The sequence below is a fragment of the Bos taurus genome, chromosome 13 (assembly GCF_002263795.3).
Source record: "Bos taurus isolate L1 Dominette 01449 registration number 42190680 breed Hereford chromosome 13, ARS-UCD2.0, whole genome shotgun sequence".
In the NCBI taxonomy this organism is placed as follows: Eukaryota; Metazoa; Chordata; class Mammalia; order Artiodactyla; family Bovidae; genus Bos; species Bos taurus.
In genome coordinates, this window is record NC_037340.1 from 63,679,769 (window position 1) to 63,704,263 (window position 24,495).

Here is a 24,495-nt window from a genome sequence, read left to right on the forward strand (position 1 = left end):
CCACTATGAGGTACCATTTCATGCCAGTCAGAATGGCTGCGATCCATAAGTCTACAAGCAATAAATGCTGGAGAGGGTGTGGAGAAAAGGGAACTCTCTTACACTGTTGGTGGGAATGCAAACTAGTACAGCCACTATGGAGAACAGTGTGGAGATTCCTTAAAAAACTGGAAATAGAACTGCCTTATGATCCAGCAATCCCACTGCTGGGCATACACACCAAGGAAACCAGAAGGGAAAGAGACACATGTACCCCAATGTTCATCGCAGCACTGTTTATAATAGCCAAGACATGGAAGCAACCTAGATGCCCATCAGCAGATGAATGGATAAGAAAGCTGTGGTACATATACACAATGGAGTATTACTCAGCCATTAAAAAGAATACATTTGAATCAGTTCTAATGAGGTGGATGAAACGGGAACCTATTATAAATGGATAAGAAAGCTGTGGTACATATACACAATGGAGTATTACTCAGCCATTAAAGAGAATACATTTGAATCAGTTCTAATGAGATGGATGAAACTAGAACCTATTATACAGAGTGAAGTAAGCCAGAAAGAAAAACACCAATACAGTATACTAACGCATATATATGGAATTTAGAAAGATGGTAACAATAACCCTGTGTACGAGACAGCAAAAGAGACACTGATGTATAGATCAGTCTTATGGACTCTGTGGGAGAGGGAGAGGGTGGGGAGATTTGGGAGAATAGCAGTGAAACATGTAAAATATCATGTATGAAACGAGTCGCCAGTCCAGGTTCGATGCACGATACTGGATGCTTGGGGCTGGTGCACTGGGACGGCCCAGAGGGAGGGTATGGGGAGGGAGGAGGGAGGAGGGTTCAGGATGGGAAACACAGGTATACCTGTGGTGGATTGATTTCGATATTTGGCAAAACTAATACAATACTGTAAAGTTTAAAAATAAAATAAAATTTAAAAAAAAAAGAAAAAAAAAGAAATGCAAATTATAGGTCCCCATCTCCTTGAATCAGAAGCTCAAGGTGGGCCCAGCAATCTGTGCTTTATTCAGCTCTCCAGGTGATTCTGAGGTGCTGAACTACTGGATTAGTGAGGATCCATATGAGCCAGCAGTTAGTAGAAGAGCCAGCATGTTCCCCAGAGACACACTTGCTGAAGCAGGACATTCCGTTGGACGCACTGTTGGGGTATGTTCCCACCTACTTCTGTGTTTTTCTCCCTTCTAATAGGGTATGTATGAGAACTGTGGGTGGGGGCAATCACACTACCAGAGTACTAAGCAGTGTGAATTTAGGTACCAATTATTTACGATAGTTGTCAGGAAAAGCCCACTGCCCAGCACCTGGGGACTTTTGGGACCACCTGGGAGGGTGTAACTCCTCCAACCAGGGAGGAAGCCCGCAGACCACAAGGAGTCTGGCTCCAAGCAGCCCAGGGTAACCTTCTTGGGTCACTCACGTTGGACAATTTTTTGTATTGCACCACACCAGATTTCCAGTAAAAATCCTGAAATCCTCTGGTTGAGTCTGGACCAACTTGAGCTATGTGCCTATCCCCGAGCCCATTCGGAGAGTGTATTGATGAGGTACTTAACTGAAGCTGACTGACAAGACCTAATTGTATAAGTGGACCTGGCTGCCTCCATCACTTCAAGCAGATCTCCTAGCTTTGTCTTCTGGGGTAGTCCTGAGCAGGTGTCGGGGACGAGAATCTGGATTCCTGAGGTTTCCTGAAACCTCGGGGCCCCAAAGTGGAGCTGACCCCTGCCTGCTACCTCTTCTAGTTCTCCTGGTGTATTGCTGATCCTACCAACTACACCAGTTGTCTTGCTATATCTCACTATTGGCTGAACCCAAGGTAGGCAAAGCGCAAGCAGGGGAGCTGAAGAAAACTTAAGGAATCCTAAGAACTACAGACACGTTTATTCTCTCCTTACTGGCACAGCAGCCATAGCAGCAGACACATTGTATTCTCTCCTCTTGTGGTAGACACAGCCATAACGCAGCCGTAATGTAGTCACAAGGGCTGTTCAGGTGGAGCTTGTATGTTATGTTTGCAGAACAAAAGTGGCCCATGGCCAAGCAGGTACATCATAACATGCATGAGCAGTGCTGTAAGTGGTCTCACCTGTTACATAACTATGTCTTTACAAAACGTGGAGAGCAAAAGGCCCTGGGGCGAGAGAGCCTGACCACCGCCATCTTGGCTAACTTGCTTTCCCTGCACGTGGCACAAGCCAACCTGCACAACCCCACCGGTTGTTTTAGTCCCTGCTACCTCAGGCCCTCCAAGCTCGTTACTTGTCCCCAGCAGTACTTGAAAAGGGATCCCTGCCCTTCTAGCCTAGCAAGGCCCTCCCACCACAACCCGCCACATGGATGTGGTTAAGGGGCTTGGTATGCAGGAAAGAGCTCCGGCATAGAGGCAAACAGGACACCAAGGCCTGCAGGGGAAGGCTGGATGTCACTTACGCCCTCGGGGCCTGCATTTCTCCATTTACAGATGCTGGATTGGGCTCTGTAGATGCCCTAAAGTCCTGCTGTTTTAAGATCCTATGATTTTCCTTAAGTATCTAATTCTCCAAACAGTCTAAATTTCCTGCCTTCAAAACAGCTCCTTCCTCACTCACTGGTACCTGACACAGCCCTAAAAACTTGACAGAAAACTCTTTAGGGGACATCTTGATGGTCCAGTGCTTAAAACTCCACACTCCCCATGAGGAGGTGTTTGATCCCCCATCAGAGAACCAAGATCCCACATGCTGCCCGGCCCTGGCCAAAAAAAAAGAAACTCTGTATATACATGTTATCCTTGACCTTCAAAACAACCATGTGAGAGAGTTATTTCTGTTCCTGCCCAAAGTCACATGATAAGTTAACAGCAGACCGAGGTCTCCTCCCTTCAAAACCCTGTAAACTTGTACAAAATCCCCTAGGTCTTAATCTCCCTTCACACTTTCCTGTGGCAGGGCAGGGGTCAGACCAGATACTATAGCACCCTTGCTGCTGCTGCTAAGTCGCTTCAGTCGTGTCCGACTCTGCGACCCCATAGATGGCAGCCCACTAGGCTCCCCCATCCCTGGGATTCTCCAGGCAAGAGTACTGGAGTGGGTTCCCATTTCCTTCTCCAATAGGACCCTTGACCAATTCCTTGTCTCCCCAAGAAGCCTCAGGAGTGGAGATGGGGGCGGCGGCGGGGGGGTGCAGTAAGACACCCATCAACTTTCATTGTGAGTATCTGGTCAGTGTCATACATGTGACAGATTAGCAGACCTGAGATCAGAGGTAGGGTTGAGACCAGATGTGAAAGGAGAGGGTTTGTTTTTTTTTTTAAAAAGGGGGTTCTGAGAACTGGCAGGACACCTCCAAAGAGGAAAGGAAAAGGCCAGGGTAACAGAAACCAGAACCCCTAGGGGACCAGATGTGGGGGACTGCATGGGATCCCAAAGGAGGGAACATCTTGAAAGGTATCAATATTTCCTGAGCCTGGGTACAGATAGGCTCTAGAGAAGGGGGCATGTCTGCACACAGGCAGGAGCTCTGTGGAGGATTTAAGGTGCTGAACCTCTCTAGCTCAGATGAACAGCAGCCTCTCTCTTTTCTACTAAGAGCTTGGATTCTGGTCCTACTGAGTACAAAAGCCAGCTCACCCTCTCAAAGCCTGTTTCCTGAACTGTAAAATGGGAATTCAAGACTCTACAAGGTTATCATGAGGAATAAATAAGTGCTTACTGAGAGGAATGGCTGGTATACAACTAGATGTAAAAGAAATGGCAGAAGGCAGTAGTGGGTCTAGGTCAGTTTTGACCACTGATGTCATGATCAGCTGAGAGGTGGTTCCTGTGTCATTTGTTGCTAATAGTTGAAGTACCAAAATTTTAAAATTATTTACAGCAGAGTCATAGCATATATTCATGTAAACTAAAGCAACGTTTAAAAAAACTTAAACCGTTTTTAAAAACTAAGTTTAAAAAAAACTAAGATCATGGCATCCAGCCCCATCACTTCATGGCAAATAAAAGGAAAAAAACGAAGGAAAAGAAGTGGAAACAGTGACAGACTTTATTTTCTTGGGCTCCAATATCACTGGACAGTGACTGAAGTCATGAAATTAAAAGACGCTTGCTTCTTGGAAGGCAAGCTATCACAAACCTAGACAGCATATTAAAAAGCAGAGATAGCACTTTGCCAACAAAGGTCTGTGTAGTCAAAGCTATGATTTTTCCACTAATCATGTATGGATGTCAGAGTTGGACAATAAAGAAATCTGAGTGCAAAAGAATTGATGCTTTTGAATTGTGGTGCTGGAAGACTCTTAAGAGTCCCTTGGACTGCAAGGAGATCAAACCAGTCAATTCTAAAGGAAATTGACCCTGAATATTCATTGGAAGAACTGATGCTGAAGCTGAAGCTCCAATACTTTGGCAACCTGATGCAAAGAGCCAACTCACTGGAAAAGACCCTGATGCTGGCAAAGACTGAAGGCATAAGGAAAAGAGGGAGGGCAGCAGAAGATGAGATGCTTAGATAGTATCACCGACTCAATGGACATGAATGAATGGACTCAAATGAATTTGAGCAAACTCCTGGAGATAGTGAAGGACAGGGAAGCTTGGCGTGCTGCAGTCCGTGGGGTCGCAGAGTCAGACGCGACTTATCAACTGAACAATGCAACGTCAACTACACATATGGAGTTTAAAAAAAAAAAAGTGAGAATTAACTGAGCATGACACCTTGATGAGCATCCAAACTCAAGTAAGCATGAGCAAGGTCTATTGATCCTCTAGTTTTCAGCATGAAGTCTGTCAAACCACGGGCCACTGAATATGACTCAAGGGTTTTGCTTGACACCATATACTTTTAAAAAATTAGAGCAAACTAGGCTTTCTTTCTTGGAGAAGGCAATGGCCACCTACTCCAGTACTTTTGCCTGGAAAATCCCATGGACAGAGAAGCTGGTGGGCTGCAGTCCATGGGGTTGCAAGGGTCGGACACGACTGAGCGACTTCACTTTCACTTTTCCCTTTCATGCATTGGAGAAAGAAATGGCAACCCACTCCAGTGTTCTTGCCTGGAGAATCCCAGGGATGGAGGAGCCTGGTGGGCTGCCGTCTGTAGGGTTGCAGAGTCGGACACGACTGAAGTGACTTAGCAGCAGCAGCAGGCTTTCTTTCTATCAATCAGATGCATCTGCACTCAAATAACAGAAGAGGTGGGATTACAATGCCAGATACAGCCAAGGGCATGCCAAGCGTAATGCTATGTACATATGGTTGGGAAAGCTGATCTGTGAGGCAGGATTGGCCTCAATCTCCATCTCATGTTCTCCTGTGTATTCAATTCTCACCTCTGAAGGAAGAAATACTAGAGACAGCTCCAAACCCAACCACTACCTTCTGTCAAAATGTCATGCCTTGGGTGGAGCAACCTTCACTTAAACACTCCCCATTTGTCTCACCCAAGTGCCTGGCCCAGGACTCAGACCATCCCAAGGTGGAGTCCAGGTAGCACCACTTACTGTGTGATCGTGGGTCAGGCCATTTGGCCTCTTGAATTTCTCTACTAATTAATACCACTTCATAGCCAGAGGCTGAGACTAAAAAAAAAAAACAAGTCACAAGTATGAATGTTCAGTCAAGTGGGGTCATTTTCAGGGATCTGTGCAGCTCAATGATTAAAACCAAAGTTTCATCCTAGTGTTCAAGGTTTTCCCTGTCTCCCAGGCCACCTGTCTAGCCCTCTATCTCCTAGCTGCCCCTATTTTGCAGCCACACCCATGCCCCTAACTTGTTCTTAAGTTGTCCTTCTGCCCAAAATGCTCTTGCTTTCAATTCCTATTACAAATCTTTAGTTCTTTCAAAATCCATTTCAAGCATCATCTTTTTTCTCCTGCCCTTCAGTGCTGCCAGGCACTGAACTCTAAAGCTGAGTAGAAGGGAAGTGCCCAAGAGCTGGCAAAGTTGTTTGCATGCCCACCTTCTCCTTCTAGCTGGAGATTCCCACATGCGGGGGTTAGGTCTCAAATATCCCAAAGGCCTTCCATGCAGTCCATGACCCTTTAATAGGCTCTAGTTACTTTTCCAGGTGGGTTCTTGTTTCTCTGACTTCTGGGACCACAATAGGGGTTCAGTAAATGACCATTTAGGTCCCACTCCCCTTCCTATGATTTGAGTCCTGATGAGGCCACCTGTAATTGTGGACTTTAGGAAAGACACGTAACCTCTGTAAGTCTTCATTCTCATCTATAAAATTAGAATAATATTACTAAGCTCTTTGTGAGGACAGTGAAAATAAACTACAAAACACCTAATGGCAGGTGCTCAATAAATAACAGTCCCCGACAGAGTACTGGAACAATCCTAAGTGGAAACGAGGAGAAAAAGAAAGTATAAATTGGAACAGAAGAAATAAATACCGAGATTACAATAAATATAAATAGGCAAAACTCACCTATTAAATGAGTCTTAGTGTTACTGCTACTGCTAAGTCACTTCAGTCGTGTCCGACTCTGTGTGACCCCATAGACAGCAGCCCACCAAGCTCCCCTATCCCTGGGATTCTCCAGGCAAGAGTACTGGAGTGGGTTGCCATTTCCTTCTCCAATGCATGAAAGTGAAAAGTGAAAGGGAAGTCACTCAGTCGTATCCGACTCTTGGCAACCCCATGGACTGCAGCCCAACAGGCTCCTCCATCCATGGGATTTTCCAGGCAAGAGTACTGGAGTGGGGTGCCATCGCCTTCTCCAAATGAGTTTTAGGTTGGGTAAAAAAAGCAGGCTGTTTGCAAAAGACACACCCAAAGATATAAGAGTTCTCTCATTCTTTCAGCCCAAGGGTTTGCCTGCAGCTCTTATCACCCCACACTGCAACAAGCAGTCTATTACAGCACATCATACCCCTTGGCTCACACCACACATTGTTGGCAATGGATTTTCTATAAAATAAAGGCTCAAAATTATTTTAGGCACCCAAATTTTTATTAACCCACCTTCTCGCTCTCTTTTAACATTATAAACCAAATTAACCTCTTTTTGGCCCAGAGCTATGCTGGGAACCATCAATGTGCTTTTAGGTTTCTCTGGCCCCTCTTAACCGCTGGCTGTCATTCCTCTTGTCTTTTCTTGCTTAACAATATATTCCAACCCCTGTAAAATAGGGACTAAAAGTACCAATCTCATTGTTCTGAGGTTTAAGAGAATGCTAAGCACTAACCCAGGCTCTCCGGAGCATTCAAACACCCACAGTTCCCTCACACCCTTTGACAGAGATCCTTCTCATCTGTCATGGGCTGAGGAACCAATGAACCTGTAAACCAAGAACATGAGTCTAAAGTCCACAGGCCAAGTGAAGGCCTGGATGGTAAAGTGCATGGGCTTTCTGACCACCACTGCCAACTTCCAGCCTAAGGAAGGACTGAGTGAGCAGTTGCTGAACCCCTGAGCTCATGGTTCCCTGTGGGTAACCCCCATGCACCTCCATTATGGCCCGGGCTAGAGGGGACACTTCTCAATTCCCCCTGTCACACTTGGAACAGCATGAGGGATGCAGCAGAGGCCAAAGACTGAGTGGCAAGCCCCAGGGAGTCAATGGGGGACATTATCAGACCAATCTTAAAGGTGGTGCCATTTGCTCTTGGGGAGGAGAGGTGGGACCCAGCCAAGGACAGCAGCTGGAAGGCAAAGGGCAGGTCTGGTTCTCAGTAGCGGTAGTGATCAGGCTTGAACGGGCCTTCACGGGACACGCCCAGGTACTGGGCCTGCTTCTCAGTCAGCTTGGTCAGCTTCACATTCAGCTTGCCCAGGTGGGCTTCAGCCACTGCTTCATCCAGCTGGGGAGAAACACAGGAAAAGCTGGAATCAGTGCCATGCTCTGGGACCCCTAACCTCCATCTTCTCGCTGCCCAAAGAGGCGGGAACGGTTCTATTGTGACATCTGTCGAGTGTTAAGCGTATTACTTCATCCTGTCCTCACAGTGGATGTGTGTGGGTTTGGGCTGCTCAGCTCTTCTTCAAGGGGGAATCAAACTACACCTTCCCCTCCAGGCAGCCCTGGTGGGACCATCAATTACATCTCCTCCTTCACCCTCCATCAACCTAAGCAGCTAACCAAAATGCTTCCTGGAATTTATCAATGAACAGGACATACTTTCATGACAGGGGCTCTCAGGATTCCTAAACAGGGAGGCCATCGGCCTCCAATAGCAAGTCTATTTGACAAGTGAAGTGAATGCAGGGAGAACAAAAGGGCCAAGAAACAGACAAAGCAGAGCTCCGATGCCAATGAATCCCCGCATCCAATGTCTGAATCTGACGCTCTGCCATTATAGAACCAACAGCATCCCTTTTCGGATTACACTGGTTGTGGTTGTTTTAATGTACTTCCTGAGCAGTGGTGACCACAGCCGTCTTCCAAATATATCCTTAAAAATATGTCTATAAATTCATAAAACACCTTCCTCCTTCAAGAGGTGGAGCCTACGTCCTCACCCCTCAAGTGGCTCATTTCTAATGAACAGAATGAAGCAGAAATGATGATGCGTGACTTGAAAACTGGGAGCTAAAAGGTACTTCAGCTTCCTCCTTTGCGCTGTCCCCAGATTTGGGGGAAGCCAGCTGCCATCTCACGAGGAAACTTAAGCAGCTCTACGGAGACACTCATGTGGCAAGGAACCTCCCGCCCACGTAATGTGAAGTGGCTCTTCCAGCTCCAGTCAAGCCTTCAGATGACTGCAGCCCTGCCTGGGTGACTTCTTGACTCACGTCCCATCCCACCATCCCATAATGGCACAACCCAGATCCCGGTGGCTTCCCTGGTAGCTCAGCTAGTAAAGAATCCACCTGCAATGTGGGAGACCCAGGTTTGATCCCTGGGTTGGGAAGTTTCCCTGGAGAAGGGAATGGCTACCCTCCAGTATTCTGGCCTGGAGAATTCCGTGGACTATAGAGTCCGTGGTGTCGCCAAGAGTCAGACACGACTGAGCGACTTTCACTTCACAGCCCAGACAGCTTTATGTTCCCAAGTGGTTTCACATTCACTGTTTCATTAGAGGCAAACATCCCTAAGGAGGAGGCCAGGGTTTATTTTTCTATTTAACAAATGAAGAAACTGGGGAGAGGCAGGCAAAGGCAGGAGCAGCGTCTAGCCCTAAGGCCACAGCCGTTCTAGAAGCAGAATGAAGGTCTCCAATGACCCGAGGACACAATGAATCCTCCCTTCGCTTGGCCTGGCCTGCACCCCACACTGGAGGGCACCCTACACCTGGAGGGCAGCGTGTCGTAATGGTTAACAACCCGGACAGACAGGGCTGATCTACTCTTGGTCCAGTATTTTACAGCTGTGGGGGCAAGTCACTCTCTGAACCTTAAGTTCCCTCATCTGTAGGCCGGATCTCTCATAGTTCTTACAAAGATCAGTGATATTCAAGAGGGCATAGTGCAGGCACCTTAATAAATGGGGGTGCTGCTCATGCTGTCATTATGGTTAACCAAGATACATAATCCCTTCCCCACACACTGCACGTGAGTGTGAAGCATGTCCCCAACCCATGCCATGGCAGCGATGGAGAAAGGAGAGAAGGATGGGGCCAGGTGCTGGGGTAGGAGGTGAGCTCTTTACCTTTTCACTTCCAACCCTGCTCTCATCTCAGAGGCCTGCGCCTTTTCTCACTACAGCCCTGTTTCCTCCAATTAAGATAAGGGTTCAAATGAGGCTTTTTAAACCCTCCAACAAGCATAGGGACCTGGCAGGCTGCACAGGACAGGACAGCCCCTTGAGGCCCTCACAGGTGAAACATCTGGTCAGACAAGACAGTACCTGAGGAAGCCTAAGGGGAGAGGAGTTGGCTGGCTCGGGGGACAGACACCCCGGCCTCTTCCTACTTCTCATTAGTTGGCAGAACCAGCTTCTCAAAGGGTGGGAGGAGAGATATGAAGTCTCCATCACAGCCTCACCAGTAGTCAAAGGTTGGAAGCAAGAAGTACTCTTACCACTTAGCTGAGAGGGACACTTGAGGCCCAATCAGGATAAGTAGCAAAACCAAATTTGCCCATGATGCTAAAGAGTCAGCACTAAGACACAGCATTCTGACCCCTGAGGGAGGGCAGCGCTTGGGGTGTTAGGACGAGCACTGCATTGGATGTCAGATGACCTCATTGTCATGGTTACCCTGACCTCACGCTCGCAGAATGTCAGGGGCCATGCTCAGCGTGTTAGCAGCATCACCCACTTCCAGGGCCACAATTGTGCAGCCTCTAGGCTGCATTTGGCTTACAAACAAGTCCAAGTTAACCCACCCAGCTATATTTAAAATTGAATATTTCACACAAAAATATTGATATCTGGCTTCCTCTGAAATGTCAGGAGCCTTGACCCAAAGGGCCCAGGTTGATAACAGGCAGCCAGCCCCTTCCACTGGGGCACATGTTCTTTGCTCAGTCCCCTCCAGCCCATTTATCCTTAGTGGACATGTGCGTTTGTGACCTGTGACCTAAGGAAGTCCTCACAATCCTTACAGAGGTACTATTACCTTCACGTTACAGAGAAGGAAATAGAGGCTCAGAAGTTAAGTAACCTGGTTACACAGGCTGATATTCAAACCTGGATGTGTCTCTCTCCAAAGCCCATGCTCTTCTCACCACCCAGCCCGGCTACTCAAGTTATTCCCTGCGTTGAGCCTCACTTTCCTCCTCTGTTAAATGGAGAGAATGACTTCTGCCCTGAGGGGGACGCTGTTAAGATCCTCAAGAGTGGAGGCAAGCACCGTATGAACTCAGGCAAGCCCTGCTTGGGGAGCCCGGGTCACGTGACCCTTGGCCAGGGGTGCAGGTAGGAACCCACCTTCTTGGGCAGGAAGTGGACTCCGACGGGGTACTTGTCTGGGTGGGTCCAGAGCTCGATCTGCGCCAGGACCTGGTTGGTGAAGGAGTTGCTCATCACAAAGCTAGGATGGCCCATGGCACAGCCCAGGTTGACCAGCCGGCCCTCGGCCAGCAGGATGATGCGGCGTCCGTTCTTCAACAAGTAGCGATCCACCTGCAAGCGGGCAGAGCAGCGGTAAGGACTGGCAGGCGCTGCTCCCAGTGTCCACCCCATCCTCATCCCATCCTCCTGCCCAGCAGGCCTCCCTGTCTCCAGCAGTGCCCACAAAGGGCCTAGACTGCCCTAGAACAACCTCCAGCATAGGGACTGGGACACACAATGAATTATAAAAGCGACTATTTATTAAACAACTCTGAGCTGCAGACCTCATACATCTACTGTGAGAATTTAAAGAGCTCACATGTGCAAGCACTTAGTTTAAGTACTGCCTATTAGCTAATGGTACTGTTAATATTATCACTGGCACAGGCCCTGGGCTAAGAACACACATGTAACTGTGTGTGTGTATACGATATATAAAAATTACATTTAATTCTACTAACAATCGTTTAAATTAGGTATTATCCCCATTTCACAGATAAAGAAACTGAGGTTTAAAGGGTTAAGTTCCTTGTCCAGAGCCAGACATTACAAAGTGGCTGTAATTTGAGCCTGGACAGTCTGAGGACAGATCCCAGGTTCTCAATCAGCATGCTTAGTAAAAAGCTAAATGTAGAATTTCCCTGGTGGTCCAGTAGGTAAGACTCTGCCTGTCAGTGCAGGGTACCCGGGTTTGATCCCTGGTCCAGGAAGATCCCACATGCCTCAGAGCAACTAAGCCTGTGTGCCACAACTACTGAGCCTGCGCTCGAGAGGCAGTGTTCCGCAAGAGAAGCCGCCACAATGAGAAGCCTGTGTACTGCTGCACGGTGCTACCTGCAGAAGCGAAGACCCAGAGTAGCCAAAAATAAAATCCATCAGTAAGACAGATGCGGTGGTACTCAACCTCGGCTGCACCTCAGAATCCTCCAGGGAGCTTTAAAAAAGGAGGACCCTTGGCCTCCCTCCAAGATTCCAGTTTAGCAGCCTGAAACCTCTTCCTCCCATCCCACTGCCCAGGTCACCAGAGCCTCGTCATCTGTCCTCCTTGGCGGCCACCCCACAGGCACACCCCCCTAGGCGCTCCATCTGCCGAGCCTGCTGGCAGGGCTGGGGCTCCTCACCTGGGGCTTGATGTTCACCTTCTCCACAGCGTTCTCGTTCAGCCACTTGACATCGATCTCCACGTCAAAGTGCCCAATGTTACACACAATGGCATCATCCTTCATCTGTTCAAAGTGCCTGTGGGGGAGCCTCAGTCCGTGAAAGAGGGTCAGCGACCAAGGGCAGCCCCATGCCTGCCCCCTCCTTCACTCCCTAGGACCCCCACACCACACCGGCACCTACTGGCCAAGAATGATGTCAGTACAGCCCGTGGTGGTGACAAAGATGTTGCCCTCCTGACAGGCCTCATCCATGGTGGTCACCTCGTAGCCTGTGTAGAGACAGCCCCCATGGGTCAGCCAGCGTGGCCATGCCCCTCCTCTGGCCCCAGCGGCTGACGGCCAACCCCCGCTCTATCATACCCTCCATGGCAGCTTGAAGTGCGTTGATGGGGTCAATCTCCGTGATGATGACGCGGGCCCCAAATCCCCTCAGGGCCTGGGCACAGCCCTTGCCCACGTCGCCATAGCCTGCAACCACCGCCACCTTGCCCGCAATCATGACATCTGTGGCCCGCTTGATGCCATCTATGAGGGACTCCCGGCAGCCATAGAGGTTGTCAAACTTGCTCTGAGAGGAGAGGGGGTAAGGCAGGGATGGGGGCAGGCAAAGCCCTGGGGCCTCAGACCCACTCTCAGCATCTCAGCCTGCTGGGCCTTGGGCTGATCACCTCCTGGGACTTCTCCCCACCAGCTAGTGTGTTCACGTGCCCCTTGCCCCTGCTCAGCCCCATGACTTTCTCCCCAATCTTTCTCAGCCAGTCCAGAAGGCTTCCTGAGGATCAACTATGAGACCACCCAAAGAATCTGCTTCACTTCAAACCTCCCAATGCCTAGCTCTGAGGATCACTGCGTAATCCTTTGTCTCTTTAATACACTCATCACTCTGTCTACAACCCCTTTCCCCACCAAGTGAGGGCTAAATTCCTCACGGCAGCCTCCCTGGGGGCCTTCTTCAGGGCCTACTCCTGAGCTGCTCTGGAAACCAACAGCAGAAGCCATTGCTGCTCCCCAGGCTCACCTTGGTGACAGAGTCATTGACATTGATGGCCGGCACCTTCAGGATCCCTTTGGCCATCATCTTGTACAGGTTGTGGACCCCCGTTGTGGTCTCTTCAGAGATGCCTCGGATGCCTGAACAAGAGGGGAGGGGACAGATTTCAGGCCAGGAAGGAGTGGCCTCTGGGATGGGACTCTAAGAGCCTAAGAGAGCCCACAACTGAACTCACCTGAATGCCTCACCTTTGCCTTCTAAAGATGCTCCTCTTTCTGGGTTCCCATCTCTGGAACCTATACCACAGTCCACCTAATCACCCGGGCCAGCACGAGGGAGGAGTCGCCACCTTCACTAGGCCTCATGATTCTACCTCCCAACAACTCACAGACTCTTCATCCCCACTGCCCACATCCCTGCCACAATGCGTCCTCTACATAGCAGCCACACTTAACATGTATATTTTCAGAGACGTCTTTCAGTACCATCCAATTACTTCCCTTTGCTCTCAGCATCAAGCCCAGCTCTCTCGCTGAGTTTATTATAAAGTCTTTACACATCTGATCTTCACTAAGGCTCCAGTGAAGGAAGTTCCCATGCTGGCTAACTTTCTGTTTCCTGAAAGGTCATCCTTTCCTACCTCAGGGCCTTGGCACTCACTATAACATTCCCTACTTCCCTCCCCACCCTGCTTTTAACAAAGCTTCCCAGCTGTTCTCAGCTCTAGCCTTATGCTCGCCCTTGGGCCATCATCTCAGCCAGCCTTCCCCCAGCTGCCCCAGCCCAGAAGATGGGCCCCAGCACACTTACAGGAGCCTGCGGATATCCCATCTTCCACAAAATCTGCTGCTTGAGGCACCAGGAGTCCTGCCAGGCCTGCCGCTCTCATGTGGACAAGCAAGAGCCATTTAAACCACCAGCACCCAGCCCACCGACCTGCCCTACTCACCTGACAGGAGCTGCGGGTACTTGGTGTGGATGAGGTTGGTGAGGTCACCACCGTCGTCCAGAATCATGTTGAGGGGCCCGTCCTTGAAGTACAGCGTCTGTTCAATGCACCACAGGTACTCCTCATCCGTTTCACCCTTCCAGGCGTACACTGGAGAGTGAGTGGCATGTCAGGGCTGGCCCTCCACAATGGCACCTGCTCCAGGGACCCACCTAGGTAGACTCAAGACTATCTTCTTCCTAATTTCCATCCCCAACCACCTCCAGCCTCTCTGAGGACTCAGCAGTGCTAAGGACACAACTTGGAGCCAGAGGTATCAGAGTGTGAATCCTGGTTCTGCACTGACCAGCTGTGTGACTTTCGGCAAATCACTTCACCTCTGAGTCTCACTTTCATTGTCGATGGTAGTATAGATTAAGTGAGACGGGAGCCAAACACAGACCCCCTATATATAAGTATCTGGAAAGAATTCTTTCCTTTCTCACTCTTTCTTTTCCTACCCTCGTCTGTCTGGGCCCCCAGCTCACAGTGACCAGGGTTCCTACCCACTGTGCCTCCTGCTGGGAGGGAGGTGTGACGGGAGGAGGGACACATTAGGTGGACTCAAGAGACAAGCTCCAGGGTCCATTCTGCACTGAAAGGACCTGATGGGCCCACAGTCTCTGTAATACGTTATCCTAGGCGACGTCTGGCCAGCATCTACTAACAGCAGCTACCGTGTATGGAGCACTTTCTCTGTGTCAGGCAATACTCTAACTGCTTCTTGCCCCCATCTCATCTGTCCTCACAGAAACCCTGTGAGGCTGGCATTACCATCATCATCACCTACAGATGCCCAGAGAAGCGGCTGAGATGTGCCCAGGTCACTCATCATGACACTCTGCTGTTGCTGTTTTTGGCCGCACAGCATGTGGGATCCTAGTTCCCCAACCAGGGATCAAATCCATGCCCCCTGCACCAGAAGCCCCGAGTCTTAACCACTGGGCCACCAGAGAAGTCCCAGCATGGCACTGCTGAGCAAGCAACAGAGTCCCGTGCTCCTGACTGTCAGCTCAGGCTCCTCCCATCATGTGGTACAACTGCGACACAGGTGCGGGGCTCCCAGGAACCTCCTGTGAGCAAAGGACACCTGCCAAGCAAGGCCAGCTTCCCCTCCCTCAAACTGGGGCAGATAATGGTCTTGAAAACAAGGCCTTTCCAGAAAGCGGCCATGGAGTCCAAACTAGGCTGAGGAGCTGGGGACACGCCGACCCTTGGTCAGTCGATGGAGAGGTCTTCCCCAACTCTTTACCTTCCCCCCGCAGCTGGTTAGAAGGAACTGTGAATGAATGTCCTATTTTATCATCGTCAGACCGAACCACTTCCCTCCCCAAGCCCAAGCAGACTTGTTTCTGTTTCTCCAGCAGCCTGTGAGAAAGTCCTTCCTCTTTGGTTGTGGTCCTTCCCCAGTACCTAGACCATCAGATACTATGCAGTGGATCTCTGGGACTCTTTTTCTGTCCAGTACCCCTCCCTGATTCTTTTTAAGGAACTTCTTTTTTTAAGGAACTTTTTAAGGAACATCCTCTTTTTAAGGAACTTCCCCCTCTTCAACACCATGTGATTCCCAATCACTGACTTGAATAGGGCAAGTAAGTGCCTTCAGTAGGATCTGAGATGACAGCTGGACAAAACGGCTCTTTCCGATGGGCCTCTAGGCGAGGATTCTGTGGCCATGAGTCTTCCCTACTGTAGGGAGGTCTGCAGCAGTAAAAGTGAAGTGATGCAAACAGAGAAAATCAGAGCCCCTTCCTGTATTCCTGTATCCCCCAGCAAGGACTCACCTGGAATGCCAGCCTTGGCAATGGCAGCTGCTGCATGGTCCTGGGTGGAGAAGATATTGCAGCTGGACCACCGCACCTGAAAGAGCCAGCAAGACAGGGCTGGTCACAGCCAGGTCAGAAGACCAGGGTCACTAGGCAGGGCTAAGAAAAGGCCCTGAATCTAGGGATGAGAGGCCTGGGATCTACACCCAACTGGCTCTGCAACCATAGGCTGGGGACCCTGGTGAGTGGATGGGAGCCAGAGCAGTGACAAGGCCTAACATATGTGAAAACAAGGCTCTGCCATATGGAGGGGAAAGGGCTCCACAAGGAAGCAAGGAGACAAGTGAAGAAGCTGTTGTTAGCGTTAAAACAAGATATGCAACTATAGCAGTGGAGGGGATAAGTATTATTCTGAAGGATTTGTTGGGAGGGTTAGTTTGTTGGAGTAAGAGACAAAAAGAAGAGTCAGGGATGACCCCAGATTCTTGAACAGAGAGAACTGTAAGGCAGAAGCCTGTAATTGCTTACATGGGGAAGACACCAAGAAGTGTAGGAAATCATGAGTTTGTTTAGACATGTTGAGGTTGCAATGTCAATCAATCAGATCTCCAAGTGGAGATGGTACATCAGTTGCTGGATATGATGTACTATATCATATAAATATTATGTTATGACATAACCACATAAACAATATTTAAAACCATAAAATCAGACCACTTAAGAGAGGGAGTGTAGAAAAGAAAGAGGTAGGCCAAGGACTGACACTGTTGGACTCACTAGTTGTTGCTGGCTGCCCCGCACCACCACCAACCCCGCCCCCCATAAAACATCGTCAGAGAACTTGGAGGAGCTGCAATCATTGGTACACATGACCCAGGCTGAACCAATCAGAGAGCACCATCTTTCCAGCAGCCATGATTGGCCAAGGGCAGGCACGTGACCCCACGAGGGCCTATAGGAGCCAGACCCTTAGATGATTCGGTAGGGCTCTGGGCTTGAGTCTTTCCTGCTAGAGCTTCCCCAGTCAGGAGAATGTGAATTGAGGGTGACCAGACGCCATTTCCCAGTAAGAGCAAATCAGCAGAACAGTCACCACAAATGGTAGTGAGGGGCGCCCGTGACAAGGCTGGAGCTGGAACCCCTGCTGGGCCTGAGGGGACACAAGACTATAGAGTTCCCGGCTCTGCAAGAACTGCTGCTTCAGGCCTCACCTCAGCACCCAGGGCAACGAGGGTCTCAATGAGGACGGCGGTCTCCACGGTCATGTGCAGGCAGCCAGCAATGCGAGCGCCCTTCAGAGGCTTGGAGGCCGAGTACATTTCTCGCATGTGCATCAGGCCCGGCATCTCATTCTCTGCCAGGTCCAGGGCCTTGCGTCCCCAAGCGGCCAGGCTGATGTCAGCTGCAGGGGCAGGATGGACGGAAGTTCATGAGCTACCTCATCCCATCAACCATGAAGCAAGCACCCACCACTCCGCACTCATCCCCTGTGGACTCGAAACACTAGGCTGGCTGCAATCTCACTGATTGAAGGATTTCCTGGAGCAGGGCAGTCAAAAGGTCCCTGCCTAATCGCAGCCTACGCATAGCCTTGTGGGAGAACATTTAATTAAAAAATCCCACAGGAACATAAGGACTTCTCTGGTGACTCAGATGGTAAAGAATCTGCCTGCAATGCCGGAGACCCAGGTTCAATCCCTGTGTTGGGAAGATCCTCTGGAGAAGGGAATGGCAATCCACTCCAGTATTCTTGCCTGGAGAATCCCATGGATAGAGGAGCCTGGCTGGCTACAGTCCATGGTGTGGCAAAGAGTCGGACACAACTGAGTGACTAAGACAAACACACAGAGGAATATGATTACAACACAGGTAAATGCTCCCTTGAAAAATAAATAGCTGTCAGCCTATACATGCCTCTTACTACCCTTTCTGTTTGCCACCTAAAATTCCCGAAAGATTTTAGCTCCTGGTTCTCCATCTTCCTAATCACCACTCTTGGTGACTTCAACATTCCTAAGTGATACAACCTAACACCTTGGACTCAGCACCATTCTTTGATCTCCTTGTAGATAGAGAAATATTTCTCCACCCCTGTCATTTCTTCCCACCTGGAGGGAACTCATCTGTGTAACTAACAGCTCTTGGCCTCTCTCTGCCCCAGGGGAGGTGAAGCAACCTGTTTAATTAGTAAACTTAGAAGGAAAAAATGGGGCATGCACAGTTCAGGTCTCCCCTCTTTTGCAAGCAAGCAACAACCAACCTGCCTGCGGGGAGCGCATTCTTCCAGAGAGATCTACCCAAACCCACCTTGCCTGTAACTGGCGGGTTAACTGCTCAATTTGGGCGTTTGGTTAGCATGATCATTGGACTTTGACACTAGTCTACATCTTCGGGCTTCAGTGGATGCTATTAGTTATCCCTTGATACCTACAGGGGATTGGTTCTGGGAACTTCTATGGATGCCAAAATTCTCAGATGCTCAATTGCCTTATATAAAATGGCATGGAGGTTCAGTCACTAAGTCGTGTCCAACTCTTGCTACCCCATGGACTGTAGCCCACTAGGCTCCTCTGTCCATGGGATTTCCCAGGCAAGAATACTAGAGTAAGTTGGCACTGCCTTCTCCAGAGGATCTTCCCATCCCAGGGGTTGAACCCACATCTCCTGCATTGGCAGGCGGATTCTTTACTGCTGAGCCACCAGGGAATCCTATATGCTCCATTAGATTACTCAGTATCCCATATCCTCTTACCTCTTTGACGACTTCACTACTCCACTGAAACTGCTCTTCTTAAGGTCTCCGTAAGGCCCCATAGCCATTGGTCAATTATCTATGTTTACGTTTCTCCCTGCAGCACCAACAGCACTAAGTAGTATCTTTTTCTGAATCCCTTTCTTTCTGTGGTTTCCCTTCCACTTTCCTGGCTCCTCTTCCTGTAACAGACTCCCAAAGTTTGGAGGTTCTCACGGCTCTGTCATCTCCCTCCTCTCCTACGAGATGAGCTCATCCCGCTTTATGGCTTGAAATACCTTTTCTACAGCAGTGTCTGCCACCTGTTCATCTCCAGCCCAGACTTCTCCCCTGAACCTGAGACTCATAATTCAACTGCCTACTCAGCATCTTGGTTGTCCATCTAGATAATGTGTCAAGTTTGAGCCCTCATGACTCCTTTTTCTCACCCCCAAACTTGTTACTCCCCCAGTATCCTCATTTTAGGAAATGAAACCACCATTCAACCAGCTGCTCTAATGGTTTCTTGATTCCTCTTTTCCCCTCTCACCCTCTTCCAACCCATCAGCACTGTTGTCTCAACATCCCAAATATGAGCAATCCAACAGCATCTCACCACCCTGGATCACTGAAGCAGCCTCCTCACTGGTCTCTCTGCTGTTCTCCCCATGTTAGGGAAATGAAGATGGAGGTCGTCTTGTTCAGGCTTCAGAAGCAGGAGAGTAGCCCTCTGACTGACTTCTGACCCTGCATGGACTATGTGCCTGCTTTGGTTACCGGCAAGTCAAGCCACACCTTAGGTTAAGAGAGGGAGTGGGTCTTGGAATTTCCTGAGCCCCTGGACGCCCGGCCAAACCCCTACGCTGACCCCCAGACCCTTGTTTCACAAAAGGAAACAAACAGCATTGTAAAAGGGAAAATAAGAGCTGCATTTTTGTGTGCAAACTGACAATATCAGCTTGCAGCCTGGGATTACAGGCAGGAGCCCCCAAAACTGCAATCTGAAGTCTCACCCGTGGGGTGGACCACTGCCCGGGACCCTTTTCCCAATTGAGACTCCAAATTGCTGGTACTCGGGATGTCCCAGCACTGTTCAAGTTTGGATGTAGGTTGTCAGCCCAATTTGGTGATGTATATGCTATTACCCCTCTCTATCATTTCTATTTCTTTGCTTTTAACAACTAATTGTTTGTGTATTAACAAGTGGATTTTTTTGTTAATGAATCCTTTGAACCTAAAATGAAAGTAAAACACCCCAAAGGCGAGGTCTTCAAGTGGCTACTTGGGATGCTGCCTGATTCAAGAATTACCTAATAAGAGTTAGATCTTTAAAAAACAAACAATACCCCACAAAAGTCAGAGAAACAAACTTTTAAATTTTTAAATGTATCACCTCCATTCTTCTGCTAAAGTGAAAAAGCCAGCCAGCCTCCAATGGCTTCCCCTAACCGACTCTTCACATGGCCACAGTGCCGTGCCCAGGTGTCTGCTCACCCTTCTTGCCCACCTCGCCACCCTTTTCTCCGCCTCACTAGTTGCTCAACCATGGGAACCTCCTTACTGTCTTCATATTCCCGCCTCAGGGCTTTAACCCAAGCAGCTCTCTCAGCCTGGAAGGCTCCTCCCATCACCTGATACAGTACCTGGCACACAGTAGGTGCTTAGAAAAGAAGGAAGAACTTGGTATACTGCTGCTGGAGGAACTGAGAGCATGCCAGGGTGACTCTAGTAGAGGGAGTAAGATGATGAGTCAGGATTTTATTCCTGTAGAGTTTTAAGGGGAGTCCCATGACCAGACTTGTCTTTTGAGAAGGCTTCTTTGGTTGCTGCAAGTATCTACGAAGCAAGAGACTCACGGAGACCTGTGAGGAGGGAGCCCAGGACTGGGGTGGTGGCTGTGGAGACAGAGAAGTGGGCAGGTCTCCTCACTTAGAAAACAGATTGTATCTCTAGTACTCAGCTGGGTTGGGCACAGAGTAGGGGTTGGCCATGTTTACTGACCATCCTTGTTGTTAAGACTGAATGAGAGAAGGTCCACGAAAGGGGCAGGCAGTAGATGGGTCACCAAAAAAAAAAAATCTGAACCTAGTCCAACTCCCAATATTTACAATGAGGAAAGGCTCAGAGAAATGTTTGCCGCGGGTCTGACAGCCAGTCAAGAGTAGGGGTGGGACTGGTAGCCAGGCAGAGCTGGTACAGCCAGAGGCTCCTGGGAGGGGCCCAGTAGTGGACAACAGTTCCTGTCCTATCCTAAGCTGCACCTCCTCTGCCACCCCCTGTCCCTCTAGCGAAAAGAACTCTTTCACTGCCCTCGGGATACAGCTGTGCCAGCCCTGGTGTTTTCATGGGTCCCTCAACTCCAAGAGCACAGGAGGGTCTGGCACTCTAAGCTCTGGGGTTTTTGGTGCCCAGGGGAGCTGAGGACTTGCAGAGGCTGCAGTAACACCTGTCCTAGGACAAGCCAAGAACATGAGCAAAACCCTGAGTGTTTCTTCATCTGCGAAGTGGGAATAATCCTAACCTTCCTTGAGCCCAAGGATTAAAGATACCATATGGGCAATGTCTGGCACAGCACGCCCTCCCTGATGGAGGCTTCCTTTCAACCCTACTTAGCCAAGTTCCTCCACTTCCGAATGTAGCCTTATCTCCTCCCACACAATGCAAAGCCCTCAACCCTTAACCCACCCATCTCTCCATAGTAATAACAAGCCTCTTTTCCAGCTCAGCCACTGGACCTTGCTTAATCTTTCTGGGCTTCAGTTTCATCCACACAACAGGGACAATAACCTACTCTGGCCCGCTGCTTGATAAACTACTATTGGTAAGTTACTATTTTCCAGAGAGTTTTTGGAAGTTTTTTCCTTTTACGGCTTCAGTTTCTTCCTCTGTATAATGGGATAAAGTCCACCCCTAAAGATCATTCTGTAAACAAATGCAAATCCCCAAATACATAAGAAGTGCTCCATAAATGTTGATGCTTTTCTCCAGGTTGAATGGTGTGCTGGATTTACTTTAAAAATTGCTAGCCAGACTGAACCGGTTTCTGCTGAAAGGTCATTAGGATTATTCCAAATGTGTTCACTTATACACAGTGGTGAAAAGATGAGCATGGCCTGGGTGCATCTATTCCACCACCTCCCAGTTATAAGTTTGGGAAAGTTACCTTTTTTTCCTGTGTCTCAGTAAATCCATAAAATGAGAAAGTAACAGTCCCTACCCTAAAAAGTCATTAGAATAAAATGAATTAATCTATAAGAAAGGTACAAGTGGTGCCCATGCCACAGTAAACGTTAACGATCAGTGTATCAGCTTCAATACATAGGACGGCAGGAAGGATTTTTCTAACCACTCCAAAAGTTCGAGATTCTATGTAGGACTGTTCTTGCTGGCCAAGCGAGTGACCCCAGAGGTTGAGTAACAAGCCAAAGGTCCCCGGTGAGTGGACTTGCCCGGCCTCGGGCTCAGTCTCCAGGCCCCTCCCCCACGCGCCCTTCGGGGCCCCAGTACCCTCGGCGTCCCCGTGGGAGGCTCAACGAGGGGTGGGCACTTGCCCGGGACCATCCAGTTGGCCAAGAAGCCGGTCCAGGCCCAGGAGGCAGGATCCAGGCTCCCTAGCGTTGGTCCTGGCAGGTGCCATTGGTCCCAGGCCACGGCCAGGTGCACGCTGCCCCCTGCCCCAGGCGACTCTGCGCGGAACACGCCGCCGCTCCGCAGTCCGTGCCGCTGCACCCTGCCTCGCGGGGCACGCCGGAACTTGTAGTTCGCGGCCGCACGCCAAGACATGCTAGCTGCGGCGGGGGAACTCCAACCCCCAGGCGGCCACGCGGGGCCAAGACCGCGCTGTGCCAGTGATTCAAGAGGGTCCTTCTGAGCGCCCCAGGTCGGCCCCGCGGCCGCCGCCCCACCAGGTCCCCAGCGGGTGGGGAGCGGATGCGGCTGGTTGCACGTCCTGTAACTCACCGACTTTGTAAGGCAGCTTGTCCGACATATTGGCAGCGTTTCCGCACGGACTAATGCACACAGGCGAAAGGGGCCGGGCCTAAGGCTGGGAAGAGGCGCGGGCTGGGCGGCGCCGGGTAGGGACCTGCGCCTGGCGCCGACGCCTTTAAATATCTCCCCCGTCTTGCATATTCATGAGTCCCGAGCGAGCTGAGCCGTCGGGGCGGGGTCCAACGCACAGGGGCGGGACCGGAATGGACTTTGGTTCCTGCTGAGAGCAGTTTTTATCCCAAGCGGTCCTTCCACCTCCCGCACTGGGTAGCAAAGGGATCTCGGAGAGAGGCCTAAGAACAAACTCCATGCTCTCCTTCGTTCAACCAGTGAAACCCATGTCATAACCGGGGGAAATTGAAATTCCAACCAGCTCTCTTTCCTGAACCTGTTTCTTCTGTAAACTGGGCAGTTGATACCTACAATACAGATTATAAGTAAAGCTGCAACATGTCAAGTTTCTAGCACATCGTAGGCCTTCCACCCTCCTGCCACTATCCTGAATTTAGTTAAATTTGCATACGTATTTATACTTTTACTGCTGCTGCTACTGCTGCTAAGTCGCTTCAGTCGTGTCCGACTCTGTGCGACCCCATAGATGGCAGCCCACCAGGCTCCGCCATCCCTGGGATTCTCTAGGCAAGAACACTGGAGTGGGTTGCCATTTCCTTCTCCAATGCATGAAAGTGAAAAGTGAAAGTGAAGTCGCTCAGTCGTGTCCGACTCTTAGTGACCCCATGGACTGCAGCCTACCAGGCTCTGCCATGGGATTTTCCAGGCAAGAGTCCTGGAGTGGGGTGCCATTGCCTTCTCCGATACTTTGACTACGTATGTAGAAATTATTAAATGCTTCTTAGAATATTTTCTGTTTAAAACCTTCATGTAAATGGTAACGTACTGTACTTATCCTTCAGCAATTTGCTTTTTTCTGTTGATAGTATATTTTTAAGAGTAATGCATAGACTTAGAATGTATTCATTTTTGCTGTTGCATAGTATTTCATTGTCTACATCCCATGATTAATTTATCTGTTCTCCTATTTGCTGACATTCAGTTGTGTATCATTCTGCCATTATTGCATAAATGGAAAAATAAACATTGTCTTTTAGTGCACCTGAGTAGGTGTCTGAGGCATAAGTGTACTTAGGGATGAAGTTTCTGAGTTAAAGGCATGTTTTAAACTTTCCTAGGTCTTGCCAAACTGTTTTCCAAAGTAATTTATCCCCTCACCACAGTGTCTGACGGGGCTTGTCACATCCCTGTCACCACTTGTCAGACTGACAAAAATATTTATCAAATTGATGGCTGTGAAACTCTCCTTGTGGATTTAATGGCCACGTGAAGACCCTTTATCATCTTTATAGGAACCCCCTTCCCCAACCTCCACCCAGCTGCTCTCTCATACTTTTTTCAGAGTTGACCCATTCTGAGTCTGTGCTTTCTCACCTCCCACTCAGTCCTCAGCTGTCTGGTCTCCACCCCCAGGTCTCTGCTGAAACTGCTCCAGCCAGGTCAGTAGGGAAGCCAGACCAACGTGCCTCAGCCTGCATCCCAACCCACCTCCTTGCTGCACACAACGTGCCCTTGGCTTTCACTTTCCTGACTCCGCACCCACTCTCCGCAGGGTGCCTTCTCTGGTCTAAGCAACTTCCTCTCCTTTTCTCCAAGAATTAATGTTCCTTTTTTCTCTTATTTGGCTCCATCTGCCAGCCCCATCTCACCCACACTTAACTGGTTGTGACCACCCATATCCAGGTAATCCAAGTGTACATGGAATAAAACACTGCCTTACTCCAAACGTGGCCTGTTACCCTTCTCAATTATCACATGCCCTTTCTCCCCATCCCTGGAGTTACCACTGCAGTGATTAATGTCTTTATCATTCTCTTGCTTTTTTAAAATGGATTTTACAACT

General features: G+C 49.4%; 1 protein-coding gene across 1 annotated transcript; it reads right to left on the bottom strand.

Moving 5' to 3' along the window:
- Positions 1-6,950: 6,950 nt before the first annotated feature.
- On the bottom strand, positions 6,951-22,669 carry AHCY (adenosylhomocysteinase). Its single transcript, NM_001034315.1, has 10 exons — positions 22,551-22,669; positions 17,071-17,261; positions 15,878-15,953; positions 14,055-14,204; positions 13,133-13,245; positions 12,475-12,682; positions 12,296-12,383; positions 12,073-12,190; positions 10,829-11,023; positions 6,951-7,820 (listed from the first exon to the last, which is right to left on the bottom strand). Exons 1-10 carry the CDS (start codon positions 22,576-22,578, stop codon positions 7,689-7,691), a joined length of 1,299 nt encoding a protein of 432 aa, NP_001029487.1. The 5' UTR covers positions 22,579-22,669; the 3' UTR covers positions 6,951-7,688.
- Between the last annotated feature and the right edge of the window lie 1,826 nt (positions 22,670-24,495).